Here is a 17284-nt window from a genome sequence, read left to right on the forward strand (position 1 = left end):
CTACCAGAACTCCGGAGATGGGAACTTGCCCTTCAATATATACTCTCTGGCCTCAACCTTAGCTAATTTCAAGTTGCCGCCCCTCGTTCATCATTTGTCACTCAACATCTTTGCCTCTGTACTTCCGCCTCAACTGACATCTCTGCCCAAACTATTTGCCTTTACATATGTCTGTGTGTGTGTGTGTGTGTGTGTGTGTGTGTGTGTGTGTGTGTGTGTGCGCCTGTCCCTTTTTCCCCCTAAGGTAAGTCTTTCCGCTCCCGGGATTGGAATGACTCTCCCTTAAAACCCACATCCTTTCGTCTTTCCCTTTCCTTCCCTCTTTCCTGATGAAGCAACCGTGGGTTGCGAAAGCTTGATATTTGTGTGTAGAATAATGTTGTTGTCGCAGACAGGCACAACAAACTGACTGCTAAAGAAGTGAGCTTTCGGCCAAAAGGCCTTCTTCTAAAGTGCGCGCGCACCCATGCCCCCCCCCCCCCCTCCCCACACACACACACACACACACACACACACACACACACACACACACACGGTTGCGTGTGAGTTGAGTTCACCTCTTTTTGTGAAAAAAGTCTATGTACTACTTTGCTAAGATAGGTCTACATTAAATTATTAGTACAGAGTTACCACACTGACAAAAACTGAAACCATAATTATATATATATATATAAAAACAAAGATGAGGTGACTTACCGAACAAAAGCGCTGGCAGGTCGATAGACACACAAACAAACACAAACACACACACAAAATTCAAGCTTTCGCAACAAACTGTTGCCTCATCAGGAAAGAGGTAAGGAGGGGAAGACGAAAGGAAGTGGGTTTTAAAGGAGAGGGTAAGGAGTCATTCCAATCCCGGGAGCGGAAAGACTTACCTTAGGGGGAAAAAAGGACAGGTATACACTCGCACACACGCACATATCCATCCACACATACAGACACAAGCAGACCTTTCGTCTTCCCCTCTCCTTACCTCTTTCCTGATGAGGCAACAGTTTGTTGCGAAAGCTTGAATTTTGTGTGTGTGTTTGTGTTTGTTTGTGTGTCTATCGACCTGCCAGCGCTTTTGTTCGGTAAGTCACCTCATCTTTGTTTTTAATATAATTTTTCCCACGTGGAATGTTTCCTTCCATTATATTATATATATATATATATATATATATATATATATATATATATATATATATATATATATATATACTGTTGCTTTGGCACTTAGCCATAGAGATTTGAGTGTAAACTCAGGTTCTTCCTAAGTAGAAATTTTGCAAGTCACTCTCAAAATAGTAACAGTGGGAAAATACAACATTTCTTGGAAAATAATAATATCTGTTGGATGTAAATAGTATGAAAATGCCAGGTGTGCCTGGCAAAATCTGGTTGGAAAACATCCGATTTACTTAAATGCAGTTTTGTGTTAAATATTCCATTCTTCTGATAGCAGCTGGATTGTGTTTCTTACTTTGCTTCTCACATAGTCCATCAGCAAATAATTTGTTTATTGTTGTATATTGCACACTAGCGTATACATAGGCTTCGAGTGATACAACATATAACAATGGAAGTTTTGTTTCATTATTGTTTAACTCCTTGTGATAATTTTAAATATTTTGACATTAGTTAGTAAAATGGAGGATAAACTTTCACTTTTACAAGTTTTATTGGGATAATGGTATTTTTATAACAAATGGGGATATTGAGTGGTAAGTAGTCACTTCTCTTCTATACCAAATAAAGTTCATTTTGTACTTTCAGTTCTTATAAACTTAATTATTTATTCAAACAATAAAAATTTTCTTGAAATGTTCATTATAAAATTATGTTTAAACAGTAAAATCAAATGGCTGAAAAGAGGCCCTAAAAGTTTTCGTCAATTCGGTTTCTTCTTCCTTAGAAACTTTACAGTCTCTCCAATCTGCTCGATCCACCATATTCAGTACTGACTCACTGGCCAGAACATCTCTGGAACACCAAAACCAATGATTTAATACCGCATAGTGTGAATTTATTATATATGATTGAAAAATAATAAACTGAACAAGCAATAACAGTATATAATGACTCTGCACTACAGTTATAATCAGGTGTCAATTTACGGAAAAATTCCTTAAACTATGAATAAAATAATTTCAAGTCATCCTCCAAAAATTGTTCCTGGCTGATAAGTAGAGGATAATTTTCCCTAATCCAAAAGAAGCTTTTGGAGTTTACTCCCTTTGGAAAAAAAAAGGAAACCATAGTTATGCTAATATCTACAGTGAAATGGGAGGATTGGGGGTGTCACTAAACTGGCAATGTTACAAGCAACAAAAAATATAGTCAATGAAAAAACACACACACACACACACACACACACACACACACACACACAGAGAGAGAGAGAGAGAGAGAGAGAGAGAGAGAGAGAGAGAGAGTGGGCTGTTCATTTCTTTTACTGCAAGACAGGTGGCTGCACTCTTTTGGAGTCATTTGTCCACGATAAAAATTTGGTCTGGTAAAACAAAACAAGACTGATAATTTTCATGACTAGATTCATTAAATTAATACTTTCTGTAGCGTAATCTACAGCCACTGTGGAAAGGAGTGGAGTTATGAATACTAAACAAACAGTTACATGTCTGTTGATATACGTGGTGTGATCAAACAGTAATGAGGATTTTTCTTAAAGAATCTTTATTTATTCAACATCACCATTTTCCAATATGGAAGCACTTCTGTAATTCACTTCTGTAATTCACTTTTCGTTATGGTGTTCAGCTCCTTCAGTGATTCTGTTTTTATCTCATCAATGGTCACAAAATTACATCCTCTCATGGTTCTCTTCAGCTTCAGGAATAGAAAGGAGTCATGTCGAGTGCGATGCGGTAGTGAGGCAACGTAATTGTTTTGTCTTTTGCCAAAAAATTATGAACAAGCACTGAGCTTTAAGCGGAAGCATTATCGTGATGCAATTTTCACAAGTGGTTTTGCCACAATTCTGGTTGTTTTTGGTATTGGCTCTTAAGGCAATTTCCACTGGGATGATTGGGCATTGGTTTTGACATCGTACCCATATATCCATGTTTCGTCACCTGTTATAACCTTCTTTAGAAGTTGTAGATCGTCAACTTCATTCAGGATTCCTGAACAATGTCTACCAACATCCATCGTTTTTTGTCAAAATTCAAAAATTTTGGAACAAACTTTGCTGCTTCACTTTTCATGCCCAAAATGTGAAAAAATTGCTTGGCATGAGCACGAGATATGGTGACATTATTAGCAACCTTTCTGACAGTGATTCAGCAATTTTACAGAACCATTTTCTTTACTTCTTCCACATTGTTGTCAGTAACTGATGTGCCGGGACATCCACAGTGGTCGTCTTTTTCAACATCTTCTCAACCCTCTATGGAAACATTTATACCACTTGTAAACTCTTGTCTCACTCACAGTGGATTCGCCAACAGCCACAGAAAACACTTCAAATGCTGTGCTGTATTTTATTCCATTTTTTACGAAAAATTTAATGCAAACTCCTTAATCCATATTTTTCAGAAATAACTGTCAACAATAAACTAAATATTGAAAACAGCTGAAAATGCAAACATACATTGTGAACATGTGTACGAACAAGGTAACATTTTTTTTTTTTTTTTTTTTTTTGAAAGTCAGATGTATACTTGAATGACCATATTTTCAGTTGATCTACTGTAACATATTAAGTTAATATGAAAACAAGCTTCTTTACAAAAATCAAGACGGAACAATGCCCAATTTGGATGGTGTTGTGGAACAAACTACTTTCATTGTTTTGCACTGAACAAGGTTGTATCTGCTCTTCCAATGCATCAGAATATGCTTTTTCTTCATTTGAAATTTAGTATCAGGAATCATAAACACTGACTTCAGTGTGGAGGCTGAAGTAAAAGGAAAAATAAATTGCATATGTGAACAAACGTTTTTTGCTATATGATCAATAAACAATGCGAGACAGTGGTTAATTCAGCTCGTAATGAAAGGAATGAAATTTTTTGTACATAAAAGGTAATAATAGTACAATGATTTTACCTTTACATCTAACACATACAAAGCTGAAGCCCAAACATGTAGCTACCACAATTGAAGCCATAAAGCAGGAAGGCAATTCAGTTCTTGCCACATGCCTTACTGTGCTTTGCAGAGTATAGACACAAACAAAAATAATTTTATCTTCAAAATGGTTCAAATGGCTCTGAGCACTATGGGACTTAACATCAGAGGTAATCAGTCCCCTTGAACTTAGAACTACTTAAACCTAACTAACCTAAGGACAACACACACATCCATGCTCGAGGCAGGATTCAAACCTGTGATCGTAGCAGTCGCGCGCCTAGAACTGCTCGGCCACCGCGGCTGTCAATTTTATCTTCCAATGTAACAGTGGTACTGAGTGTACTCCACAAATGCTGTAATTTGGTTCCTGCACAACACTCTAAAATAACAGAAGTCACTCAACACTCTTGATTGAAAAACAGTAGAAGCCTGATATACCATGGATTACACAGTTGTGTGTTCACAGTGTTCAGCTGCCGCTAATCACATTAGAGCTATTTTCCAGTGACATTCAGCATTGGGCTCATTTATTGGAACAGTTCAAATCCTCTACTGATTCAGTCCAAACTTGGCAACTCTCGACAAACATCTATTTTTTAGACAAGGGTGGGGAGCCTAACAGTTCACATGTGTAACGATTTAGCAATGTGAGAGAGACACCTGTGTGCAACTGAAATTTCACACTTTTCTCACAAATAAGCAAGTGAACAAAAAGTTTGTTGACTGACGTATCACTGATGAAACTGCACGCTTGCTAGTTGCAGATTGGAATATACTGCATTAATCACATGGGCCTTGTGATAATAGTTTTGTGAGTAGGCCGAATTCTTATGTCTGTTCTGTTACAAACACACAGATTGCACATGTCCTTTCCTACCAGAAGCATAACACCAAGCTTGTCGGGAGGGGCAGTCTTGGCATTTGTGCCATGTACAACAGCAAGGGCAAGACTTAATTCTGTTCGCCTGTGTAGCCACCTGTTTAGCGAACTGTTTAGGCGGTGTGGAAGGTTGTTCGACCGGTGTGGCTAGCGTACACCGCCTGTGCAGAATGGGGTGATCACAACTAAGGGACTCAACCCAACAAATAACTGACTGCTAAAGTGTATGAGCCGACAAGGCACCGGAATCATACTGATCAAGTATTTCACTATCTGCTGAAATGATGGATCAGACTGTTTCAAAATTTGTTCTCTGATTTTGACATCAGGCACATTGTATACAATCGCATCATGCAACATAACATCTGAATATAAAGCACCACAAGCACATTTGAATTTGTATTTCTTGGTCATACCCTGCAAATCTGTTACCCACTCACGATAAGTTTGTTCTGACCGTTTTTTGCAATTGAAAAACTGATACCTAGCTTCTACCACATTCACTTGTTGATCATAATAGTTAGTTAACAAAGCAATTACTCATTCGTATGACAGTTCACTCTGAGTGGTGTTAGGATGTAACTTCTGGATAAGTTTGAACACTGCACTTCCTACCATTATCTGCATGAGTTGTGTGGCATCTAATGCTTGGGGCTGCAGTGCCTGAGCAGGGGGCGGGGATCATGTTGGAAGACACAAATGCAACAAATAGACAAAAAGATGTACAAAGAAATGTTCTGCAATGCCCACTTGAAAACACTGATCAGCTAAAAGGAAAAGAAACTGTTAAAGCAATATGCGCCCCTGCAAAGGAAAGACAAGAGAAGATTAAGGCACCAGCTACAAATAACATTAGTAGTTTTATTTCTAGAAAACAAATTGACAATACTTAACTTTGGAGATTTACTAGTAGTAGTCACAAATGAGGGGTGACTTGCAATATAATTTAGAGCCCTTGATATGTGATTGTTCAGGCAACTTTCCATGTGTCACTGATAACTAATGTCCATGAACTGGTGCCAATCTGAGTGGCCAAGGCTAGCAGGAGTGGTGCTTAAGTTCGCTTCTTCCAGGTGTCGCTCTTGGTGCAGCGCGGTCCAATTCTGCGCACCATTAGCTGCCATTTCCTCACTGCCTTCTCTGCTCTTGCGTTCCGCATCTTCGTTCCAGCACTTGTGGTTATGCCAGAACACTGTACTTCCTGACTAACGGTGTACATCCTAACTGACTGAACGTAGAGGGCTGCTGTAGGTAGTACATTATTAGGTAGTCTGCAAATTTCCCCACAAGTCTTTTGCACTGTCAGGACCCCACCTATCTCTTCTAACAAGAACTCCATCTGTTTCAGGATGTACTCTCTTTGCTTATAATGGACAAGACATTTCCGTTCTCGGAACGTACTTTGCCTGCTAAGCATCGCTCACATATGTGGACAGTGACTTTACAGAGCTACAATCACGCGAGTGTGAGAACATATTTGGTCTTGATTCTTTTGATTTGTTTGGCTTTAATATTCAGGGCAATGTGCTGTCAGTGTCTGCATTCAATGCAAAGGACAGTGTAGCTAGCTTGGTAGAATAATTCCCAGAACACTCTTCTGAAGGTGTAGGTAAAGCTAACAATTTTGTTGCACATATTACATTGAAAGACAATGCTTAGCCAAAATTTTGCCGGGCCAGAACTGTTCCCATTGCATTACGAGACAAAGTTGCTGCTGAACTTAATGAACTGCAAGATAATGGGAGTAATTGCCCTCTTATCAGCTAGTCAATGGGCAAGTCCACTGTTTTTGCTCCCCAAACCTTCAGGTTGCATCCGCCTCTGTGTTACCTTTAAGTCTACAGTCAATCCACAAACTGTCATTGCTACTTAGGTGCTAGACACTACTTTTCAAAAATTGATTTGCACAACACGTATTTTCAAATACCGCTCGATGAAGACTCTCAAAAAGTGTGTGTACTGAATACTCATTTGGGCTTGTTTAAAAATTTGCATTTGCCTTTTGACAGCACTTCCGTACCCGCCATCTTCCAACAGTATTTGGAACAGCTGACTGCACTAGTGCCAAACTGTTCAAACTATTTGGACGGTATTGTAGTAGCAGGTTGTACACCTGGCGAACATATTGCAAATTTACATGCTTTATTTCATGTTTTATCTGAGGCAAGACTAAAGTACAGACTGGACAAGTGAATTTTTTTAGACCTGAGTTGCAGTATCTTGGTCATGTCATAAACAGTGAAGGTGTACATCCTCTTCAGTCACATTTGTTTGCCATACAAGACTTGCCAGTTCCTCGCAATATCACAGAATTGCAGTCAATTTTAGGGAAAATGAACTATTATATTCGGTTTATACCAAATGCTGCATCGCTTGCGTCACAAGAATGTCCCCTTTGTTTGGACAGATGAGTGCTAAGCAGCTTTTCAAAAACTTCAAGATGCATTGCTCAGTGATCGATGCTTAGTTCACTTTGATCCTGACAAACCAGTTGTATTGCAAGTTGATATTTCCTCCTACAGAATCGGAGCAGTGCTTCTGCACAGAATTGGCGATAAAGACAGACATATTGCTTTCACAAAAAGTTTTGTCCAAAACTCAGTGTAACTATTCACAAATTGAAAAAGAGGCTTTGGCTATTGTGTATGGTGTCACCAAATTTCACCACTATTTGTATGGCAGAAAATTCTACTTAGTAACAGATCACAGGCCTTTGCACTCCTTGTTTGATTGGACAAAACCAGTTCCTGTACGAACTGCTCAAAAATTGCAAAGGTGGACTTTGTTGCTGTCTCAATACCTTTACGAGGTTGTGTATCATCCGACAGCTCAGCATGGTAATGTGGACGCACTTCCACACCATCCGATTGGCCCTGATACAGACTTTGATGCTTCTGCTGCATATTGTTCTGAACTGCTTCAGTCTTTTCTGTTGAACTATAGGAAAATGCACAGGCCATGTACACTGATCCAGATTTGAATACTTTGCTCAATTATATTCACACATCCTGGCCTCATTGAATCGCATAAAGAACACTCGAGTGTGTTGATACTTTGCACGTCAGCATAGCCTTGCTGTACATAAAGGTGTAATTCTTGTTGAGAATGATAGTTTCCAATCACGTGTGTTGATCCCTAATCCTTTGCAAAAAGAAGTGTTGCAGTTACTTCACCAAGAACATTGGGGGATTGTTTGTTTGAAACAGTGCGTTGACACTGTACTTGGCAGGGTATGGACGCCGAAATAGAACAGATGTGCCACGGTGTCACGCATGTGCGAAAAATCAGTCTGCTCTGCCACAAAAGTTCTCTGCTTGGTCTTATCGTCATGGCAACGTGTGCACATAGACTTTACGGGACCCTTTTGGAACGCTCGCTGGTTAATTGTGATTGACTCATATAACAAGTTTTCATTTGCTGGGCCATTGATCTCGATGATGTCATGTAGCACAGTTCAGGTGTTATCATTGATTTTTTGCGCAGAAGGTTTACCTGCAGTAATAGTGTCCGACAACGGGCCTCAGTCAACGTCACATGAATTTCAAACATTCTGTGAAAACAATGGCATACTGCATCTAACTAGTGCACCATTCCATCCACCATCAAATGGTGAAGCGAATGTTTAGTCAGAACATTCAAGCAGCAGATGGCCAAATTTTGCTCTGCACACAGCAGGGATCAAGCATTGCAACTGTTTCTCACCTCATATCGTTCGCACCCATGAGATGCACCATTGCTGGCACAACTGCTTCACAGCCACCGCCATAACACACTGCTCCACCCTCCTCAGCATCTGGCGCCGCATGATATTGTCTTTTGCAGGGTTTTTAGCAGCAGCAGACAGTGGGTGCAAGGCAAGATCATCTGTTGACTTGGTGCTTGCATTATCTTCTTTCAGGTCCAGAAGATTTTGCAGCGCCGCCATCAAAATCAACTTCACTTATGTCACATACACGATGGTATTTCAGTCTCTCTTCCCTCAGATTCACGGGTCAAGAGGGCAGCGTGGTCACAGCAGTCGCCAGAGGGTGTCATCACACCGCGCGACGACCTCATGGAGATGGAGCCACAAGTGGACCACGCTGTTGCTAAGCACACTGCCCAACACGACATCCTTCATTTCATATGGATCCTTCTCACCAACACCATCTTTTCTGAATTGCGCAGGGGGAACTCTCCCTACGTTCCCATAACCCTGGACTCAAACCTAAACACTAGTCATTGTCCTCACCCATCCAGCCCCTTCCCTGTTCCCCTTCCAGCACTACACAGCCCTCACTCGACCAATATACCTAGTCTTTTTACTTCTCTCCTTTTCCACTACCCCCCATCCCCACCTCACCCCTGCCCCCCGTCTAACCTCCCGACTGCGTCTAGCTGCCCTACCCTCTCTCCACTTCGTCCCTGCGCATTCCCCAGCAGCACTTCTCTGTCCCTATCCTCCTCCTCCTCCTCCTCCTCCTTCTACTACTACTACTACCACCACACATGTACGTGTGTGTGTGTGTGTGTGTGTGTGTGTGTGTGTGTGTGTGTGTGTAGTATATTTTTGACAAAGGCCTTGTTGGCCAGTAGATTATTTGCGACAGTTTTTCCGTTGTGCCTATCTGCAACTCACCACCTCTGCTATATGGTGAGTAGCTACTTTCCTTTTCATCATATTGTTACATTCCATTCTGGATTTTCCACTGTTTGATTTTTGTCTAACAACGAAATGCTATGTTGTACTGTTAAAATTTGAATTGTTGGAAGTTCCTATGGGACCAAACTGCTGAGGTCATCAGTCTGTAGGCTTACACACTACTTAATTTAATGTAAACTAACTTACACTAAGGACAACACACACATCCATACCTGAGGGAGGACTGAAATCCCCATGGGAGGGGGCAGGGGGGGGGGGGGAGGGGGAGCCGCATGAACTGTGGCAAGGCACCTCAGACCACGCGGCTATCCCGCACGGCTATGTTTTACTGTTCATCTGTCGGCTATGTTTTACTGTTCATCTGTGCTGTGACTAGAGCCAATTACCTACATACAGCCCACAATGCAACAACGAATCAATTTTTGTTGGCACTACAAAGATTTATGGTCATTCCACATACAACCTACAGCATAAAACGTCCAAAAATTTTATGCAACTGACAAAGGGATAACAGAACCACAGATGGTCATCTCTGCTGATGACCAAAAGACGTGTCCAAAAAGTACTTGGGCACTTCAGCGCAGAAAAGGAAGCCACCATCAACGTGAAGCCAATCTCCCACACTGAAGACAAAGTGTTCTCTTTCTCACTTTCCCATTAGAAACTATTATTGTAATAAATATCTATGTAATCATTTGAAATAATGAGTCACTTTCTGGTTCAAGAACTACAAATCAAGACTCTCAACATTGCCAACAGGACCTGAGCCACCTATCGTAACAGACATGATGAGAGAATTCAGATTTTATCGGAAAACAGCACAAGATTTCTGGAGCAAAGAGTATCTCATGCTATTGTGTGATTTCCAAGCCAAATTCCTAAATGGAAAAACTGGTGAAGATTCAAGTCTGAGACACTGCCCTTCACCAAGATGAAGTCCTCTTATGGGACATGTGGCAAAAGGAAAGAGATGCACAGCCATCCTTGGCATTACTGATGGAAGACCTCTCATTAGGCCAGCCCAGCTGGTTGTACCCCTAGAGATAGACCAGCATGGGGAGGATGTGGGAGATTGCCAAATGTAATCACAGATTTTTTTCTATATCTGTGCATTTATAGGTAAAGGCATTATGTAACTTCTATGTTCTGTAATTTCTGTGTAAATAAAGTTGTATGTTGATTGATGTTAAATAACTTTCTAATTGCTCCTATATGTACGGCAGAGATTTAGAAATCAAAATTTAAACTGAAAAAGATTTCCACGGGCAGATACTGACTCTGAGCATAATTTATTGATTATGAACTGTAGAATGACACTGAAGAAACTGCAAAAAGCTAGAAGATTAATGAGACACAACTTGGATAAACTGAAAGAACGAGAGGTCACTGAGAGTTTTATGGTGAACATTAGGCAGCAATAGATGGAAATAGAAATACAACAGAAAATTTTATGTACTATAGCTTCTGTGCTGATTGCATCTGAATGGCTGTGTGCATGTATAATATTTCAGTGTATTCCATGCCCCCCCCCCTTTTTTCACTTCTAGTGGTTCCATGGTCTTTTATTCCAATGTGTACCATTGTTAATTGCTAGTGTCTTGTGTTTTAGTGCCCTTTTTATTAAAAAGAAAAAAGTGTTATAATTTGATTACAGTCCATCCAGCAGGAGACAAATGGTTAGCTTTGAGGGAGAAAATAGTGAAGGCTACAAAGAATCAAATAAGCAAAAAGACATGGACTACTAGGAATCAAGAGATAACACAGCACATATTGAACTAACTAACAAAAGCATAAAATATAAAAAACAAAGTAGGCAAAAGGGGATACAGATACGTAAAAATGTGAAATTGATAGAAAGTGCAAAATGCTAAGTAGGTATGATTAGAAGCTGCAAAAGCACACATTAATATGGAAATTATAAGATGCTGCCTGTAGGAAAATACAAATAAAAGAACATCTTTATCAATGTTAAAGTTATTTACTGTATGAACAGGATACTTTTATTCATAATTACCTTCCAAATTGCAATGGGAAGTTTTTCTTGATTCTGTGGAAAAGTTTTTCACCAGAAGGCAATTCAGCATAAAAGTATGGAGTCCCTGGAGGTGCTATCTGATCTAATTTTGCATGTTCTGGAAGTTCATCCAGTTGTATTCCTTCACCTTCGGCATAATCCTAAAAAGTAATTAAATGCAGTGTTATAGCTAAATGTCTTACACAACTATGAGGCTGACCTTTCATTCTGTATCACTTTTTGTTTATATAAAATGAACTGTCTTTGTAACATTCACGTTAGAAACTATTATTACCATAAATAACAATGTAATTATTTGAAGCAATGAGCCACATTCTGGTTCAAGAACTATAAATCAATCTGTGCATGTTGGTGTTGTTCCTTTATTATCCACTATATTTCTTAATAACATCTGAGACACAGTTCAAAACAAAAGTCACGTTAAAGTCGGAAGAAGTGGCAATAATGAAAACTACGAGTTGCAGGAATTTCATTAACATAACATACTGATCTGCCATTTCATGGTACATGATACATCTCGCCCAGGTTTCTGTCTTCATAAGAAATTGTTCCTAATTGTTTTTCTCTTTAGTATTTGAAGACGATACGTTTGACACGTGTGTGTGTGTGTGTGTGTGTGTGTGTGTGTGTGTGTGTTTACTGAGTATATAAACTGATCTTTGAGTTTGATAGAGATGTTTGCTATTAACACTAAAATTTGACAGAAGGGAGGATGGAATGGAAACTACCTGCATCTGTGATAAGATTTATGGGTTCGAAGTCCACAACTACATCCCTCTATAACTGGATGCGTATGTCAGCTCAAAAGCCACAGGTAAGCATGGGTGTAGCTCCTCCGTTAGGGCTTTGTCCAGTAAAGACCTATGGTGTTTAAACCAGTCTTTCATTTGTGGACAGGTTTAATTTTAATGTTTCCCATTTTGGAAGTTAAAGAAACAAATACGGAAAAATAAATTTTCAGAGAATGATTTGTCAAAAGAAAGGACACATCATGTCTCATTTTCAAGAGAGACAGTTCATAACAGGATAAAATCCAAACAGATAAATGTTGTTAATAAATCTCCAACGAAGGGAGTAATTTACACTTTGGAAGAAAGAGGCAGATAAGTGGTCGATTAAGAAGGAAAAAACTTCAGTTGCTGAGAAATAATGGATTGTGTGAAAAGGGTAGTACTCACAAGAATTCAGAAACTACGTATAACTTGAAGTATTGGAGAAGGATGAAATAAAAGCTAACTGGAGAGAGCGAACAAAAATGCAGACCAGAATGAAATTGGAAAAACAGCAACACAATGAATTTGTAGACAGAGATGAATGTTAAAAGGAGGGCTAATAAGAATGGCTGGTGTTTACTCAGACACACAAGGGATTCCCTTGCTGATTACCATCCAAAGTGTAAAGTAATAACTGGTGAATAGTATGAAAGTGTTCTGCACCAATATAAAATACATACCCACAACAGCGAAAAGAAAATAGTTTGGTGTGAAAACATCCATCTTATTAATCAGTTTGAGCATCCTAAGATTCCTATCCATTTATTATGTGGTTGGAAAATGTTACAACTATAGGTGGATATATTACTGCCAGGCGAGAAACTTTTCCTCGCCCAGAATTGTGCTAAAATGCAGAAAAACAGTGGACAGAGTTGTGGTAGGTAAGAGGTATTTCCCTGTGCTCTCACAAAGTAAAGTCATTAATACTGCAATAATATATCCTTTTGTTAGTATCATACAGCTGGAATGCACACTGATGCCCATTCTAAGCCTCCTATTAAAGACTGCACTTTCTATACATGTGATTAATGGTTTACTGTATATACGTATCTGGTAGGTTAAAGATAAATTGTATCTCTCAGTCACAAACAACTTTGGTGATCATTCAGCATATTTAAAGGTTTGATAACCTGTTAAGTTACTTGTATAACCAATTGCTTATAACTGGAACAGTTCCTAATTAGCTGAAACATGTTGAAGTTAAGCCTACACAAAAGAAAGAGGGTAAAGAAATTCTTTCAAACTTACATCGAACAAAATCACAGAAAAAATTGTATTAAGTTGTGCCCTAGTCCACAGCTTGTGGTCTTGCGGTAGTGTTCTCACTTCCTGCGCACGGGGTCCCAGGTTCGATTCCCGACGGGGTTAGGGATTTTTCCTGCCTTGAGATGACTGGGTGTCCACTAGGACCTTGCTTAGTACAGTAGTGTGGATCTCCCGCATCGTCCCCTACACTCCTCGGAGTATGGGACCTCATCATCATCATCATCATCATCATCATCATCAAGTGGTGCCCTAATCATCTAACCTCAATTAATATGTATTCCCAGTCACAGTTAGAGTTACAATATTCTGATGGTATTTGCACTTACAGCAAGCCTGCCAGTGTAAGTCCCTTGAATCTGGGGGGGGGGGGGTAAATCAAGAATTTTGTCCAACTGTAAGAGCTTCTCTGCACACGTGCAATTCTTGGTTGTGGCTTGGCGATATCAACATACTTTCCGTGTAAGGAGCACAAAGATAAGATAATAAAAATTAGGGCTCATATAGAAGCATATAGACAATCATTTTTCCCTCACTCTATTTTTGATTGGAACAGGAAAGGAAATGACTAGTGGTGGTACAAGAAACTCTATGCCATGCACAATATGGTGGCTAGCAGAGTATGTATGTAGATGTAGATGTACACCAGTAGTATCTTGCAGCTGTGGCTACCGCACCACCTGCATATATTGAACAGTTGCATTATTCAATAATATATGAGATAGACATTTGCAATAGATCTGTCAGAAAGCCTAAAAAAAGTCATAGGTGTTTCATTTATCAAACACTAAATTACAGGTCTTGTTATTTTCTGAGATTTGTCAAAACTCAGAATGTTACAGTGTCATGGAAAATACTGCAAAATAGTTCAAGTTATCTCTCACTTAAGAAGGAAAAAAGTATCATAACTTAAGCTATTAGTAGTTATTTGACTAGGAAGAATTATGTGTGCTGTTCCTGTGGCCCCATATTGCTGCCATTGTGTCTCCTTGTGTTCATCAGTGCACACACAAATGGTTCAAATGGCTCTGAGCACTATGGGACTTAACATCTGAGGTCATCAGTCCCCTAGACTTAGAACTACTTAAACCTAACTAACCTAAGGACATCACACACATCCATGCCCGAGGCAGGATTCGAACCTGCAACCGTAGCAGTCGCACGGTTCTGGACTGAAGCGCCTAGAACCGGTCGGCCACAGTGCACACACAAAATGGAAAGACAATTTGCTAGCTTTTGGAATAAATCCTTTGTCAAGCTAGAGTAAAAACACGCACACGCACGCACACACACACACACACACACACACACACACACACACACACACACACTTGTCCCTACATTGTGCCAGCTGGACACACAATGCTGGGATTGCATTTTGACAGGTGGACTAGGGGTCACGTGAAGATTGTGTTGGGTGGTGTGGGTGGAGTAACAGGGAGATGGGAGACAGGAAGAGTGGGTGAGGTGAGTAGTTAGTGGCTCAGAAGGAAGCAGCTGGTTTCCTGGTTAGGAATGTGGGAGGGAGGTGTGGCAGGGACATGCGCTAGGCAGCTGAAGCACAAGTACTGTAAGTGGTGGGGTGTGGATTACAATGAAGGACACAATGAAGACGAGGGGATGACAGAACAAACAAAGGGGAAACTGTTGGCTGGAGCATGTGAGGACAGTGGGTTAAAGGAGGTTGAGGGCAGGAGGGTTACGGAAGTGAAGGATGTGTTGCAATAATATCTCCCGCCTGTGCAGTTCAGAAATGCTGGTGGAGGAGGGAAGAAATCAGGATACACTGGGCTATGAAGCAACCATTGAAATCAAACATGTTGAGTTCTGCTGCATGTTGTGCACCTGGGTGGTTAACTTTGTTCTGGAACATAGTTGGGCAGCAGTCATTCATTTTGGTAGACGGCTAGTTGATTGTCACACTGACATAAAAAAGCTGTGCAGTAATTGCAGCAGGGTTGGTACATGACATGGCTGCTTTCACAGGGACCCTGCCTCTGATGCAGTAGGATACCTCTGATGGAGTAGGATAAGCCCTTGACAGAACTGGAGTAGGAAGTGATGGGTGGATGTATTGGGCAGTTTTGCACCTGGGTCTTCCACAGGGAAGTGGTCCATCTGGCAAGGTGTTGGGTGTGGGAAAGGCATAAGAATGGACCACGATCTTGTGTAGGTTGGGTGGGTAATGAAATACCACTTTAGGAGGGTGGGAAGGATTTTGGGTAGCGTGTCCTTCATTTATAGCCAAAATGGTAGATAATCGAAGTCCTGCCGAAAGATATGTTTCAGTTGTTCCAGTCCAGGGTGACAAAATGGGCACTCATTTGTAGCTATGGTGCAGATTTGTTCATATACTCCTCCTTTGGGGGGAATGTATACAAACAAATCCATGGCTCAGCTTTGCACACTTGCATGGCATCCTCGTATGCCAACCTTTTTATCGGTCATCAAGAGGAAAACATTCCTAGCCTCCCAAAAGAACAAACCCCTTATCTAGGTCAAGTTCACTGAGACATCTTCATCATCTGGAATCATGCCTGCAAAACCTCAACACCTTCTCTCCCACCCACTTCCCCACCTCATCTGGTCCTCTTCAACCCAACGTGCCATCATCACAGATGTTGACCTCTGTCTCTCCAATGGGTCCATCCCCACATCTGTCCACATTAAACCAACTACCTGCCAACAGAATCTGATTTCTACAGCTCTAACACAAAAAATCACTCCCATACAGCCTGGCGTGTCTGCAGTCACGAGAACTCCCTTTACCGGTATACTGATGGTCTCATGAGGGCCTTCACAGACAGGCACTACACCACGAACCTATTCCACATTCAGGTGACCATATCCTCTCACACCCCTAATCCTACAACAACCCATAAGAATCAACTACAAAGGAGCACCACCCTCATCATCCAATCTCATCCTGGACTGGAACAAGTGAAGAATATTCTTCACCACGACTTCCATTATCTACCATACAGCCCAGAAATGAAGGACACACAACCCAAGATACTTCCCACTCACCTAAAGTGATATTCCATCACCCACCCAATCTACAAAAGACCCTAGTCCATCACTATGCCGCTCCCACTCCCAACCCCTTTCCGGAGAGTCATACACCTGTGGAAGACCCAATCCACCCACCCAGCACTTCCTACTCTAGTCCGTCATATGCTCATCCTACCCCATCAAAATCAGTGCCACCTGTAAGAGCAGCCATGTCATATAAACAGGGACAGGAAAATTTCACAAAAATAATGAACAAAAAACAATGCATAACTTGTGGTTTTTACAAAAATAACAAGAAATTGGCAATTTTTATGAGATATCACAAAATCTGTAATTTTTTTGTATAATCTTGAAATGACAGCTCATTTCTTGCTTAGTGAGCTTTGATGTGAGGGTAAAAATAGCATTGAAATTGGAAGAAAAAGGCTAATAACAATACAGAGTTTGACAAAAAAAGCAACAATGAAACTGGCAAAAAATTAGCACTGAATTTCATCACAGTTGGCAGAACATAACATCAGAGTTGGCAAAACATAGCACCAAATTTAGCAAAAAACAACACTGACCTTGGCAAAAAAACACCAAAATTGGAAACAACAACACTG

At 40.4% G+C, this 17284-nt stretch overlaps 1 protein-coding gene across 1 annotated transcript in view; it reads right to left on the minus strand.

Annotated features, from left to right (window-relative positions):
- Positions 1-1752: 1752 nt before the first annotated feature.
- LOC124798295 (CWF19-like protein 1) overlaps positions 1753-17284 on the minus strand; it is a 158743-nt gene continuing 143211 nt past the window's right edge. The window contains exons 11-12 of the mRNA XM_047261624.1: positions 11611-11771; positions 1753-1965 (exon numbers count right to left, since the gene is read on the minus strand). Coding sequence (XP_047117580.1) covers positions 1827-1965; positions 11611-11771 — 300 coding nt within the window. The 3' untranslated portion in view covers positions 1753-1826. The remainder of the gene's footprint in view (positions 1966-11610; positions 11772-17284) is intronic.

This window comes from Schistocerca piceifrons, chromosome 5, assembly GCF_021461385.2.
Source record: "Schistocerca piceifrons isolate TAMUIC-IGC-003096 chromosome 5, iqSchPice1.1, whole genome shotgun sequence".
NCBI lineage: Eukaryota > Metazoa > Arthropoda > Insecta > Orthoptera > Acrididae > Schistocerca > Schistocerca piceifrons.